This window comes from Alligator mississippiensis, chromosome 1 (assembly GCF_030867095.1).
Source record: "Alligator mississippiensis isolate rAllMis1 chromosome 1, rAllMis1, whole genome shotgun sequence".
Taxonomy (NCBI): domain Eukaryota; kingdom Metazoa; phylum Chordata; order Crocodylia; family Alligatoridae; genus Alligator; species Alligator mississippiensis.
The window spans coordinates 470,959,922-470,974,740 of record NC_081824.1 but is presented as its reverse complement, the minus strand read 5'-3'; the positions used below and the strand labels follow the sequence as shown (position 1 = coordinate 470,974,740).

At 48.3% G+C, this 14,819-nt stretch overlaps 1 protein-coding gene across 3 annotated transcripts in view; it reads left to right on the top strand.

Annotated features, from left to right (window-relative positions):
- The window catches only part of PAK1 (p21 (RAC1) activated kinase 1), an 86,836-nt gene that overhangs the window by 56,453 nt on the left and 15,564 nt on the right, over nucleotides 1-14,819 (top strand). For all 3 annotated transcript variants that reach the window (XM_014601521.3, XM_014601519.3, XM_014601522.3), the window contains exons 6-9: nucleotides 7,773-7,892; nucleotides 8,265-8,442; nucleotides 12,761-12,824; nucleotides 13,864-13,912. In XM_014601521.3, the coding sequence (XP_014457007.2) occupies nucleotides 7,773-7,892; nucleotides 8,265-8,442; nucleotides 12,761-12,824; nucleotides 13,864-13,912 (411 nt within the window). The remainder of the gene's footprint in view (nucleotides 1-7,772; nucleotides 7,893-8,264; nucleotides 8,443-12,760; nucleotides 12,825-13,863; nucleotides 13,913-14,819) is intronic.

Below are 14,819 nucleotides of genomic sequence, written 5' to 3'. Positions count from 1 at the left end.
CAATATATTTAATGTATTTAAAGTCTTTTTAAAACATACGAAAACTATGGTATCTGTCATTCTGATCTAAAAATGCGTATTTCTTTCCTTTCAGTTTTTCCTATAAACTCTCTGTGGCTGGAATATAAGACACTAGACTCAAATGACTTTTATTATTAGTTAATTTACTACATTCATAGAAGTGGATCTTTTTTGTAGTAGTGACACTGGTGAGCAGCAGTGTAAATAGGTCTACAAAAGAAAGTCCAGCCTGGTTTTTTCAGTGTACCAGGTAGATTTTATAGGTATTCAATCCATAAATGTCTTGTGATCTAACCAAACCATTAAAAGCCCACATGATCTGATCCCACCACTGTCAATGATTAACTGCATTCTTCTCAGGGAGGTCTTTTCTTTTCTTTGACCTTTACTCCTCTTCCCACCCCCATGCACATACACAGCACATATGGATGCAACCAGTATTCGCCTTTTATTGGGAGGATACAGTTAAGTAAGTGTGGATATTGCAACAGCCTTCAGGTTGGAAGAAGAGTTGTAGGGGAGGGAAATGATCTGGAGGGTGACACTAGGAAGCTGGGGCAAAGCTCCAGGGGTGTTTTTACATGTGGTTGGGCGGTGGGAAAGTGCTTTAATTAGAGCCACTCTAATTAAAGCACCCACAGTGTATCGTATATCAGCGACCCTGCACTTCAAAATGACAGCAGGATGCTTGAACTGAAGCTTTAGTTCGAACTTTAGTTAAAGCCCCGGCACTGCCCATTTTGAAGCACTGTTGCATGAGATGCAGAGACTGGCTGCTAATTAGCTAATTAGCATGCTCCAGCAGACTCGATTAATCAAGTCTGCTCTGACGTGCTGTAACAGAGCAGCCTCCCGGCATGTCTACAGACACCCCATGTGCTCAGGGAATTTTGCAACAGCTTCGAACACATAATGCGCCTCGTGGCTGTAAGCAGCAGGGCTGAATGCAGCACGCTTAAAATAAAGATCCAAATTGCTGCCATGGTGGTGGCGTGTATGGTGGTGGCAATAAATGGTGTCCCCTTATTAATACACAGAGCTCTATGCATGAGACAGATATTCATAGAAAACAGTGTGTGCGTGCTCTCTGAGAGCTTGCTTACCTCTCAAATGCAACAGCTCCACCTCTCAGGCTCCCTCACTCCTGTCCCATTATGGAGAGGGACTGGTTTGCTCTCCCTTTGTTCCAGGGCAAGGCATCCTTACCTGTGCTTTGGTCTCTCCCACAAAGGGAAAGCAAAACTTCCAAGTATTTCATCTTGTGAAAATGTGTGTTGACCTTGGTAACTTAAAATAAAAAGGATAGGTATTGGTAACATCACTAGTCCTGAATTGGTGTTAGAGCTGTTATCTTACCAGTGTGAGGCAGGGGCTGATTCTGTGAGGTGCTGAGTACCCCCATTTCTCTAAGCTCAGAGACAGATACTCCGTGCCTTGTAGGATCAGGCCCTTCAGTCACTTAATGACTTACCCTTCAGCACTCTAATGTTGACGGGGTCTGGAGACTTCAGAGATTTGAGGTTAGTTTAATTTAGTACGACTCTTTTAAGGTAACTTTAGAAAGCTCTTTCCCCTGCAAGGCACTGCCGGGACCCTGAAAATTGGAGCTAGAAGCCAACTCAGAGCTCCAAGATGTGTAATGGGCTAGGAGAAATATGCACTTTTGTCAGAAATGAATGCTTCTATGCAATTCTTGGACATTTCAGCTATATCCATTTTCCAAAAAAGTTAAAGGGACATCGGGTCTGATCGGTTTATTATGTATTTATTGATTAGATGTATATCCCACCACATCCAAAAGGCAACTTGCGGTAGACAAGTGACCCACATACAGGATTCCCAAAACAACACCCCAGAAACAGAGAACCCCAATTCCCAAGTCACCCCAACCACCACCTCCCTGCCGGGACCCCCACTCAAGCAAACCCTGCCAGCAATCCCAACCACACGCCCCAACTGTGACTTGCATCCAGATACAAGAAACCTCTTCCTGCTCCCTGCCCACCCAGTTGATAGTTTATGGGGTTTTACAGCAACATGGACTCTGGTTCTTTCTCTTGCTGTCCCATATAAACATGGGAAATGTCCTTTTCATTTCCCTTGTATTGTTAAAGTGTATGGAAAAACAGATTTTTTAAATCAGTCTTTTATTTTATAGTTCTGGTGTCACCGTATCAATTATACATTAATAAAAACCAAAAGTAATATGTTGCCTGTATCTATGTGAGTAGTATTTACCATTAAGAATATCTATATAAAAAAATAGGGATAGGCATTACTTTACGTAGCATCTAAAAAGAAGGTAGATCCCTGCAGCAATACACATTTCTGAAATAGGATCTGCTGTTATGAGGCATGGATCACAACACCAAATCTCATGTCCGCCTTACTTTCTCTTAACTTTGAGAGAGCTTTTGAATTTATATTCAGTGTTTGGGCCCATCTCTGATCTTAGTATGGAAAAAAAAGGGCACCTATACATGTGATGGACGTCTCTCTGATGGGTGGTAATTAGCATGCGTCAAAGCAGACTCAATTAATCATGTCTGCTGTGAGTCTGTTGGAGCATGCTAATTAGCGCCCTTCAACAGCCTCCACATCTTGTGTATTTAGTGTTCCTGCATTTTAAAATCGCGGCGGGTTCTGCAAGCTTGAGTTAAAGTGCCTCGCTACCATTTTGAAGTGTGGGACACTGAATACACATGATGCTGCCGGTACTTTAATTAGCGTGGCTCTCAGAGCTGCTCTAATTAAGGTGCCCCCACTGTAGAGCATGTGTATAGACACCCAAATGTACTGAACTTTCCCCACTTTGATACAGGGGGTGCATCTAGGTAATTAATGCAACACAATAAGCTCCGGAGCAGCTCAAGCTGGAGTCAACTGCTCCTGGGCGCAACGTCTACAGGTGTGCCTGGGACTGCAGCAGTTTGAGCTGGGGTGGAGAAGCCCTAGGCTGGCAGGGGGCACAGAGGGTGGCAGTGTTGGGTGGCGGAGGGGCTGGTGGGAGCCAAGGGTCTGGCTCCTGGCTGGCTGGGCTTACCGGGTATAGCTTGCTTCTGGTGGTCACTGTCTATGTGCGTGTTTAACCACACTTACTGACTCCGCTGTACGATAGTACTGTCCCCAACAGTGAGTTAATTTTACTGTGCCCTAATACCAGCGCATGATTAGACGGTAGCACTTTACTGCAGAGCTAATTAATCTATTCCACAGTAAAGCGTACATGTAGACGCACCCATGGGGAAGTTGCCATTTGCCCCTTTGGGAGAGAGAAGGAAAACCCCTTTTCTTCCTTTCTTGTGCCCCTGCAAGTGCAGTGCAGCAGTAGGATGCCTGGGACATATGTCATGTGTCATTTGGTATCGCTGTGAGAGAGGATGTAGAGGTGCTTAGGCCCGAGTGAACCCAGCCAGCCATTAATGTGAAAATGCGGTAGTCTGATTTCTTAGCAGGTGAGATCGCACTGAGCAAAGGAAGTGAATCTGTACCCAGAACATTGTTTTTATTACTCTAGTTATTAAAATCTGTGCGGTGCTTCTGCCAAAGCTTGTTTTGTTGGCAAAGCAACGTGCTGTCACTGCGCTAACAATCTGTCCTCTTGTTATTCCTGACACTTAGTGTTGTCCTGGAGGGAGAAGCTGCTGGAAAAAACAATTTTTTTCCCCCTCTGCAAATGGCAAGTGGAGGTTACCATTATTAATATATTTAAGGGAAAAAAGGCAGTCAATCTGTTGTCTATTTTGCTCCCGAGTCTTGAGGAACTGATCACAGAGTCCCTAGGCTGGATGTCCCTGTTCCCTGTAGCGTCTGGGTACCAAGAGCTATTTTCCTCTGTTGTTGAGTGACTGAGGACCATGGCTCCATGTTGACTTGTTGTGCTTCTCAGCTGTGCTGAATGTCCAGTTCTAATCTTTTCCAGGCTGTTAGCCGCTGGTGGCTGGTGACTGACCTAGGTGTCCTGGTTAGCAGCTTCAGGTCAGTCTTGACATTGCAACAACCTGCAGGTTGGAAGAAGAGTTGTAGGGGAGGGGAATGATCTGAAGGGCGACACTAGGAAGCTTTGACGAAGCTCCAGGGGTATTTTTACACTTGCTGTGCAGGGGGAGTGGGGGGCACTTTAATTGGAACAGCTCCAGGAGCCACTCTAATTAAAGCACCCATAGTATCTCATGTGTCAGCCTCCCTGTGCTTCAAAAGGTGGTAGGGGTGCTTTAACTAAAGCTCATTCGGCGTGCTTTAATTAAAGTGCCCCTGCTGCCCATTTTGAAATGTGTGGACACTGATACACAAGACGTGGAGGCTGGCACGCTCCAGCAGACTCGATTAATCAAGTCTGCTCTGACGGGCTGTAACAGAGCAGCCTCCTGGCATGTCTATGGGCACCCCATGTCACACGCACGTGTGCTGCCCTTTGCCGCAAGGCCCCTTGGAGAATCAAAGGCTGAACCCCCTTTTTCTCCTGGGGATCAGGTGGTATGAAGGCGTGTGACCAGCATCCTGCACTGTGCACTAGGGCATTGGTTCTCATCGTTTGGATCCCACACTTCGCTGCGTCCGACCCGGAGCACAGATTTGTAGCCTAGCTCCCTTATGGTGCTTTTGGCAGACGTGCCCCAGAATTGAGTTTTGCCTGTGCTAATTTGGCCGATTTCTTACACCCCATATGCAGCGCTTCTGGGGGCCGGCCCGGGGAACTGATTGAGAACCGCTGTGCTATGGGCATCCCTTTAGGGCATCCCCCACTCAGTTATCTATGCTGGTTTGTGCCACACTCCACTCCACTTCTCTTTGTAAAATAAAGTGTGGGGGAGACACCTTCTTCCCCAGTGCTAGACCTCTCCTCGGTGGTCCTCTGCCAGGCCTGATATAAATTGCACCTCACAGACAGATTATACTCTTCTGCATCCCCCAGTGGAGTGTCCCTGGCCTCCCTACCTGTCAGCCTTTCCCTCCACGTAGGTTATGCTGTATGTGTATGCCTACCATGCTTATTTTGCATAGGGGTAGAAAAGCAGAGGGGAAAAAGCCCAATAAAATCTTTCCAGGCTGGGTTAAGGTACGTTTGGCAATTAACCCCTTCCATGGTGGGTTCTTTAGAAGGGCATAGATAAGCTCATCCCATGCGTGTGGGTCTGTGTTGCTGCACTACATTGGACCTAGTTAGCCAGTTTAAAAGAGCTTCTGTCTCTGGGGCTGTCAGTCTAGGCCCTTTTTAAATAAGCTCTGCCAAGCTGCTGGAGAGAGAAGCTACTAGCCCTACAGTACATTTTCCATCTCCTCTCTCCTGCATGTAGCCAGCTTGATTTTCCCAGAGGAGCACAAGCTAAACAAAACCGCCTGAAGCAATAAACCCACTGTTTAGAGCACCACGGGCAAAAAGTGCTCATGCACATGGAATTAGGATGCCTTCTGGCTGGGCAGGGAGCCAGTTCAAGTTTCCTAACGTGGCTTTGGATATCCAAGTAACCACCAGAGTCACCGATTGGGAGCACTGTAAAGAAGAGTCATGCTGCCTCTGGGCAGGGAGAGGCCAAGGTAGATGGGCCTGATTTAACAATGAGGCAGATTTTAAATAGCAAGAGCCATGTGAAATATGGGAGCTGGGCACACCGCCTCTGAATTGGTCTGAAGTTTGGATGAATCTTTCTTATAAACCCAGATGAACCAACTAAAATGTCTCTCCCCTTCAAGACTGGCAATGTACTTTGCAGCAGGTCAAATTCTGAGCCTGATGCAGAAGCCCCTGGACTGTGCAGCCGGGGCACAAATCTAGGGTTAGCTTCTTGGGCACCGAATGTCACAGGGTAGACGTCGAATCTGATTATTTTTGTGGGGAGCAATTTCTTCTACAGCTGGTGTTACAGTAGTGCTTGCGTGTCCCACAGACATCTGGGCCTGTTGTGCTTTGTGTTTTACAAGTGCTCAGTGACGCAGTTCCTGTCGGGAGAGCTTGCAGTCTAAATAAATGGGAGAACATATTATCCCCATTAGAGGAGGTCCTGGCACAGAGCTCTTTGTACGCTGGAAAAGCTTGTGTCCCACTTGTAAGATCAATCTCTCTCAGCAGCCACATGCAATTGTAGTCCTTTGACTTGGCAGTGTGGCCCCGTGTAATGAAGACAAATTACATCAAAGCATAGATCTAATTTTAGTTCCCTTTGCGCAGTCTGAACCTGTGCAAAAATTCACTGACTTCATGAGACTTCATTGCAGACACGTTTCAGGGGCCATAGTGTCAGCTGACAACTAGGGCTACATGAAGCTTCTGTAGCTGATTCGATTCGGAGGAGATTTGGCCCGATTTGGGGACCTAATCTCCAAATCCAAATCTAATTGGGAGACCAGGTAAAAGCTCCGAATCTATTTGAAGCATTTGAATTGATTTGGAAAAGCTTTGGAAAAGATTTGTCCCATTCAAAGATTCGGCCATAGACTAAACAGGCAGCTGAGAGCTGCCTCCAGCTGCTAAGTCTGTTGGGGTTGGGGGAGGAGGGAGGGAAGGGGCATGGGGGGAGGGAGGGATTGGGGCTGGGGCTAGGACAAGCTGCCCAGATGGGGCTGGTGGGTGCATTACTTGGGGAGGGGGACAGGGGGGCATGGGATGCAGGTGGGGCAGGACTGGGAACGGGCGCTCTGCCCTGCTGCTGCTTGCCCAGCTGGGGCACGGGGAGACGGGATGTGGGTGCAGCTCTCTCCAGGTGGAAGGGGGTAAGCAGCAGCAGGGCATAGCCCAGATGTGGGCAGCGCTCAGCACCCTGCTGAGTTGTGCTGCACCCATGCCATGGGACAGCTGCTACATGGCTGACAGGCAGGGGGGGCGATCCCTGCTGACCCCCACTGCCCCGCGCTGTGTGGGGGGGCCCTGCCACGAGCTCCCAGAGGGCCCAATCATGGCTGCTGCAGCCAGTGAGTGCAGGGCTTTTTTTTTTTAAGTGCCAGAACTAGGCTGGGGTTGGGCGGGGGTTGGGACTGGACAGGGCAGCCACAGGGGCTTTTCCCACAGCTCCCCCGCCCGGGCAGAGGCCGGCACAGCCGGAGGAGTCGTGGGAGAACCTGCAGCCGCCCGGCTTTGCCTGCCTGTCCCTGGCCGATCCGAATCACCGAATCTCTCTGAGTCAGCGCCGCATCTTCCGAAGCTGATTCTGCTGAATCGACCAATCTCCGAATCAAATCGCTGTCCTCCGAATCAGTTGAATCTGAATCCGAATTGAATACTTCTCTATTCGCACAGGCCTAATGACAACTTGATGTTAACGTCACCTTTGTTGTAGTTGTGGCTGAGGACCAAGGAAGAATGGACCCCTGTTTTTGTAATGCAATTTCTATAACCAGCTAGCAACATCTAGACAGAAATATCTGCTACCAAGGCCCTGACGCATAATACTGCCAGCGTTACACATCAGGGCTCAACAGAGAAGGTTTGAGCCAGCAGGTGGTAATTGCATCTGGTGTGTGATTTGTGGGGCCTGATGTGCTAATGTCCAGGCGAATAACTTTTTGCCCACATGACTATAACACTGACTTCACCAAGGCCACTTGTTTATGCGTTTCCAGGCTCAGGCTCTTGAAACAGTTCCACTTTTATTACACTGCAAAAGCCCGTTAACCTGACTGGGTGTTTTGAGCCTGTTGTGATTAAAGGGTTTCTATGTTAGAAGCTTAATTCCTTTTCCGTGAAGAGCGATAAACTTTATTTTAAAACAACTTTGGTGCTGAAAGTCGTGTTGTGTTTTTGACCCGAATTGCAGAACGTGAAGGCGAGTGTGTCCGAGACCCCTGCGGTACCACCAGTTTCAGAAGATGAAGATGATGAGGATGATGCTGCTCCACCCCCAGTAATAGCTCCACGCCCCGAGCACACAAAATCGGTAAGCACGTGAACCACGTTAACGCCCTTCCCACACATTTCACCCCATCTGTACTAGACAGCGGGTCAGTCTGCCCCAGACCGTGGGCTTTATGCAGCTTCTGTCCCATTCCTGGGAACAGCAAACAAACTGTGATTCAGGGATCCAGTTCCTATTCCCTTGCTCAGGGGAAGGAATAATTTACTTCCAAATGAGCTGCTTCATGCTGTTACATAGTGCTCTTGACTTGCTAAGGCTTTTTCATGTGGGAATGTTTCTTTCACTGCTTACAACATGCTACTACAAAGGAAATGCAGGTAGTGCATGGAGGTGGGGGTTTATTTTTAATCCTTCCTTTATTAAAATGTCTGTGCATTTCTCCCAACACAACAGATATACACTCGCTCCGTGATAGAGCCCCTTCCTCCGCCTCCCACCAGAGATGTGGCCACCTCTCCAATCTCCTCGCCCTCTGAAAACAGCACGACCCCGCCTGACGCGCAGACAAGGAACGCAGAGAAACAGAAGAAAAAACCAAAAATGTCAGATGAAGAGATCCTGGAAAAATTAAGTATGTTGCCTTTTATAAAGTCCATGTTCCACTTCTGGTCAGGGATGTCCAGGGTCATTTCTGTTCCTGAAGCTTTAATGAGCAGAGACCTGTGACAGTTACTTTCGGAGACTTCTTACTTAAGATGTCGCCTTAGGAGACTGTTCTGTCTGTGGTCTTTGGGCGCAAATGTAAGTGCTGAGAGGCCGATCTTCAGGCATGCTGAGTTCCTGTGATTCCCATGGGACCTAGAGCTGCTCAGACTTTGAAAACCAGGCCCTGAATATATATGCATATTGAAACGTGAATGTTGAAGTCATCCTAGATGTTGCTATTTTCTCAATTTGGGGCTGAGTATATTTAAAAGTGTCAGACTCGAGGTGAGCAAAACTGATTGGCATAATTAAAAAATAAATACTAAATTTAAATCCAGCAAATTTAAATCTGGGGCTTGCAGGGAGCGGATCGCAGCTTTGCCCCGGGCTCCAGCCTCATGCTGTCACCGCTCCAAGATCCCAGCCCCTTCCGCCTATCCATCCCGCTCCTGGACGCTGCTCCCTGCCCACCTGTGACCCCATCCCATTCACCCAGCCATGTGCCCTGCCCATGCAGGTCCTGCACCCAGTGGTGGGTGCAGAGCAGATGGGCTGGAGCGCCTCAGCAGTGGGGCTGGGTTCGGCGGCGGTGGCAGTCAGGAAGAGCTCCACCGTGGGGGCTGCCAGGAGGCAAGTCTGGCCTCCACACCACCCCAGCCCTGCTGTGTACCTGAGGAAGCAGGACCAGTTGCATGTGCCATGGCCTGGGCTGCCCCATGCACCTGGGCTGGGCAGGACCGAGGGACCTGCTGTGGGCTGGACAAAATCCCTTGGCGGGTCAGATCTGCCCCACGGGCATATTTTGCCCACCTCTCCAGTAGCTGCTTTGGAATATGTCTAGGACCATTGTCTCTTTATGTCCAAATAGCTATGACTTATTCCAAACTTATAAACTTTTAAAAAAGCTACTTAAGTTGTAACCTGGGTGCTTTTACTAGTTAAAGATACAGCACAATGAAAACCAGCAGGAAACCCTCAGAAAAATGCCAGCTTTTCTATCCTGTAAGACACTGACCTCTGCCAGCATTTACAAGTTTGCGTATAATGTAACACGATAACTCAGCCAAGATAGTAATCCTGTGATGAGGACCTCGCCTTCTCTGGCTTTTAAACCATACCAATTAGATTTCTTGATTATTTTAGAGCAATTGCACATCTGTCTGTGAAACACAAATATCATGTGAAACGTGGATTAACAACCAAACTGGGGAAAATACATAGAGCTCAAAGATGACTCAAGTACAAGGGGACACCTCGTTATTTAGAAGTTGCCCCTTTCCAGGCCTAACATTGCAAACCCAAACTCTGGGGGCTAGTTTGTGTTAATGTTGAGGGGCATGTTGCACAGCTCAGAGTTAATGAGACTGAGCCTTGAAGTGCTGTTGGCAAAGACATGAATGTCGTGCACCAAAAAGCATCTGTCTAGAACCACTTCACTAATCTAAGGAAATAGGAGTGAAACCCCTGCAAAGGCACTACAGCTGTTGCAAGGCTGATGTGCATACATAATACAGCACTTTGTTTTAAGTAGTTATGTGTTCTGCATTTGGTCAGCAACACCTCCACAGCTGCAAGCTTTGGTTGGGGCCTGAAGCTTTGCCACATGTTAACTCCTGAGCGTAGTGCAGCCCAGGAGGACCTCTGAGGTTGTTGGCACTAGGCTGGGCTAAAATCAGCCCTGGGGTAACTGGGCGAATTCCATTGAGGGCAATAGTGATGTGTAGGGGGTGCACGGGGGTGCACATGCGCCCCCTGAGAGCACTGGTGCACCCCCTGACAGCAGCGTTCCCCGCGTAGGTGATGGGCAGGTGGGCAGGCGGGAGTGCTGGTGAGAACCAGCCAGGGAATGGGGGTACCAGGAGAAGTGATCCCCGTGGTCCCCTAGCAGCCGATCGTGCCGACTGGGGGGGTTCCCCCATGGCTGATTATGCTGGCACTTCCATGTCAGTGCGATTGGCCACGGGGGGACCCCCTCAGTTGCTCAGTCTGTGTGTGTGTGGGGGGGGGGGGGGGGGGAGACAAGCGCCCCCCCCGACTCAGGAGGCACCAGTTGCCCATGATTGAGGGAGTGGAGCTGCGTTTGCTCATCCGAGGTCTGACCTGGTAGTAGGACCTTCCAGTGCAATGCAGGACCTTCCGACTAAAAATATACAGAGATTAAAAGAAAATGGCCCGTTTAAAAACCTCTTGGCACTTAGTTCTTCTGTTCGCTTACAGAGCCCTTCTGCAAAGCTCAATTAATCCTCAGCCTCCATGGGGAAGGGAAGAGTTACCCCATTTTATTGAAGCAGAGATTAAGACCAGGGTTTTTGACGGTCCTGTCTGGATGCTGTCGTTGCCCAAATTCTGCGCAGGGGCTATGCTGCTGCAGCCTGAGCCCCTGGTGCAGGCCCAAGGCAGGGGGAGAAGAGGGGTCTTGGCTGCTCACTCAGCAGCTCATCGTCTGGGGAAGGAAAGCGTCACATCTCTAATTGCGGTGTCAGTCCCTGTGTTTGTGTAGCTCGGCTCCCCTCCCCGCGTTCTCCCTCATTACCTCTGTCTGCCCCAGATCCTGTGGGTTTGGCCACTTTCCAGCAGCGTCTGAAAATAGCCTGCTTTTTTTTTTTAGTTGAACATGGCTCGCCACTGGGTGCCTGGGCCTAATTACCATATGCAGAATAACTTTGCATATGCTAATCTGTATCTAGTTAATATTTCTGCTCAGCCCTGCGGCCCTTTTGGAAATCTCTCCGTATGTTGATGGCTCAGGTAGCCTGCATGCTCCAACTTAGAAAACGCCCTTAGTTTCCCAGTTCTTGTGTCTGTCACGCAGGCGCTGTTCTAGGAGCTATTTGTACTTTTATGAGCCTTTGTTTCTCCTCCGTTTCTCAGTCTCGATTGGGGGAGCGCTCATTCAGGCATCAGCCCACATTTGTATAGCCCCTTGGAAAAAAACTTAACAGATTGATTTTTTTTTTAATGGGAATTCACCTGTATGTTTAATCACAGTATGGCAGGGAGGAGGGTCAGATTCAGCGAAGAGCCGACTGCCAGCTTGCTTGCTTAACACCTTTGCTGTCGGCCAAATGGGATACCCAGAGTTGGGGACCGAAAGCCCTCGGGCTCTGTAGCCTCAGGGCAGCCTGCCAGACAGACTGGGAGCCAGGGCTCCAGCCCCTTTCATGGAGAAGTTGGAAACTTTGGGCATCCCTCCCCAATGGGAACAAAACCAAATCCTCTGTGAGATGGAATTGCAACCCCTGTCCTCGCCAGCTCTGTTAAATACAAGTCCAGCCCTGCATCTCAGCAATCTCCCTGGTGCGGAGGAAGATGGTAATGTGCCTCTCCAGCTCAGCTGCCACACAGGCAGAGATGAGCTGACATCGCTGTAAGAGACTCTGGCAGTGCTGCTGAAAGTCTGCGAGCTGCGAAAGCTTGGGAAGCAGCTGCGCAGGCTGTTATCGACTGCGTCTTGAACCTCCGCTTCTCAAACAGATTAGCCTCCTCAGCTATGGATAGTCATAACACTTAACCACTTCCAAAGGCAGAGGGTGTGTCAGCCCTTAGGCTGTAAGTGTTACATGTGCAAGCTCCAGTAGCGAGCTAATTCACAGTAAATGCGACTGCTATTGGAAAAGGTGAAAGTTGCAATAATTTTGCTACACCTGTTTAGGTACAGGAGCCAGCATGCATAAGTCGCATCATAATAGCTGTTATGTGTGCCATTTAATGTAGATATCTTTGTTACATCCATCGGTACCCCTAGGAGAACACCTAACTGCCCCATCTTTGGTGAAGTCCCTGCTGTAAAGTCTCTAGCAGGGGTCCTGGGCCCAGTTTTTAGGACGATTATAGTGACACTGTGCTGGTACAAAAGGCAGATCTGGCCAGCTCACCACATCATAGAGTATCCAAAAATATCTGCTCCAGGCCAAGTTGCCTCTGAGCCCCCAAGCAAGCAAAAGGATGTGAGTGGAGTGCGTCTAAAAAAAGAGCTTGTGCATCGTATTTCAGCAGTGTTGCCTATGCAGACTCTTTCTTCCTAACGAGCTAGATCTCTTGAGCCTGGGCTCTGCAATGAATGCCATACAGGTGGCTTCTAAACTTTTGCAGGTCTTGAAAGTCTGCAGGTGTCTGCGTGCTTGCAGGGCCGGTCTGTGCAATGTTCTGTCTTTGCTTGGGCTCCCGGGGTGTAAGTAGCATTGCCTCTTGCATTGACGCGGAAAGAGAACTGTTTTTAACCTGGTGTTTTCTCCCTTTTTCAGGAAGCATCGTGAGCGTGGGTGACCCCAAGAAGAAATACACACACTTTGAAAAGATTGGACAAGGGTTAGTGTCTGCCTCCCATCCCACCTCTCCTCCTGCACTGTCAGCATAAGGAAGGCAGAAAAGCCAAGCAGAGTTTGTCTTCTGGAAACACTGTGATGTTTTCCTTCCTCCGTCTCTTCCCTCCACTGGCATACTCTTGAGTCATGGTGACTGGGACTTTGCATGATTGTGTTTAATATAAAAATATATATCATTAGATGATCTTGTTGCTAAATATACCAGGGTGTAAGAAAGAACCACTTATTTTCTCTGAACAAAACAATTTTCAAATTATAGATTTGCTTTCAGAATTAACCCTCTATGCTCAGGCCTGGTTTTGCATTCCCCTCGCAGGGGTGTATGTGTATATAGGGTCTCTTGGAGAGGTGATTTGAATCCTTTGTTTACTGAAAAATGACTTAGTTTTTGAGGCCAGTTATCAAACCACTGTAACGATTATTTCATCTCTGGTGAGCCTGCAGAGTGCACATACTTTCCATATAAAGTATTTGGACTCAGCCCTTCCCCTCAGCTATTAAAGGCAGTGGGAGATTTGCCACCGACTCCAGTGGGTTCAGAATCATGTTCTCTCCCCCCGTGGCCACATCTCTCTTGATTTGGTCTGCCCTGCCATCTTTATCATCTTGGGGTAGCCTGGACACCAGGCCTGCTGCAGTTGTGCCACTTTTAGGTTGAATCAAACTATGTTCTTCACAGTGTTGCATAACTGGAGTCACTGCCGCTGTCCCAGAATGTGGTGCGATTAATTCAACCGTGGTTAAGACCAAGACCATAACCATGTCAGGAGACTGTTGTGTTTGTAGTCAGGTCCCCGGCAATCTTTTTAACCACTGAGATTTGCTTGTAAGCATTGCAGATTGTTACTTATGCTTGGAAATGTGTGTGGTAGAGTGGGAAGGAAATATGCGTTCGAGAAAGTTTTATGGATTCAGAAAAGTGTGGGTGGGTGTCTGTGTGTGTGTGTTTCTCACTTTCGCTCTTTAATTCTAATAATGTCTCTCTTTTTTTTTTTCTTCTTACCCCCTTCATCCTTGCTTAGAGCCTCAGGCACAGTTTATACTGCGATGGATGTAGCTACGGGACAGGAGGTAAGAGCTACCAAGTCGCTGCACCCGGTTGCTTGGAATCGTGCCCTAAAACAGGGGTGGCCCGTTTGTGGCACGTGGGAGCAGGGAGCAGAAAGCAGAGCAACAGAACGGGCAGGGGAAGGGGATTGGCGTGGCACTCAGAGAGGGCACGGCTTAATTTGTGACACCTGCCAAAAGGTTGGCCCCTACTGCCCTAAAAGATCTATCTAATGCTGCAAAATAAGGACTTTCTTTCAAGGGTTCATGGTGATTTAGCTTTCAGTCATAATGATTATTTGCGGGGTCCTGTACGGCATGGTCTAGTAGACTGAGCACAGAACAGCAGGCACCAAGAGTGTCCAAAGTCTACTCCCAGCATCCTTCTCATCTGGAGGGGTTTTCTCGGCATCTATGGAAGCTGGAAGTGCATTCATGTACATGTGAATATAGTCCTGATGTTAACATATAGCCTCTCTGAGCAAATCCTGTCCTTCTCCTGTATCACCTACACTGACTCTAAATGCCAGAAGCCGAGATAACTCCTGTTTCCCCTTCCCAGTCTGTGTCCATTTACTTGTCTCTCCTTAAATTGAGAGCCCTGATAGGCAGCGAATGTCCCTTTCTGCACCTCCACAAATAGTCCTCACTGCATATTCATTATTCAAAATAATTTGTGGAAGTTTGTAGCATCACTGGTCCCTGGAACGTGGATCTATTTTGCATTTATACAAAATCATGAATTATAGACCAGCAAACTTTGCTTTTGGCTTTTTTGCTGATGCTGTATTAGGAACTGGTAATGGGTGAGATGAGAAAGCAGTAATACTGCTCGACTTCAGCTCTTTGTGAAGGGGGAGACATAGTGGCCAGCTTGTTTTCCTAAGGCTAACAATTGTAAAGCATTGTAAAGCATTGCAGTAGTCTGAAG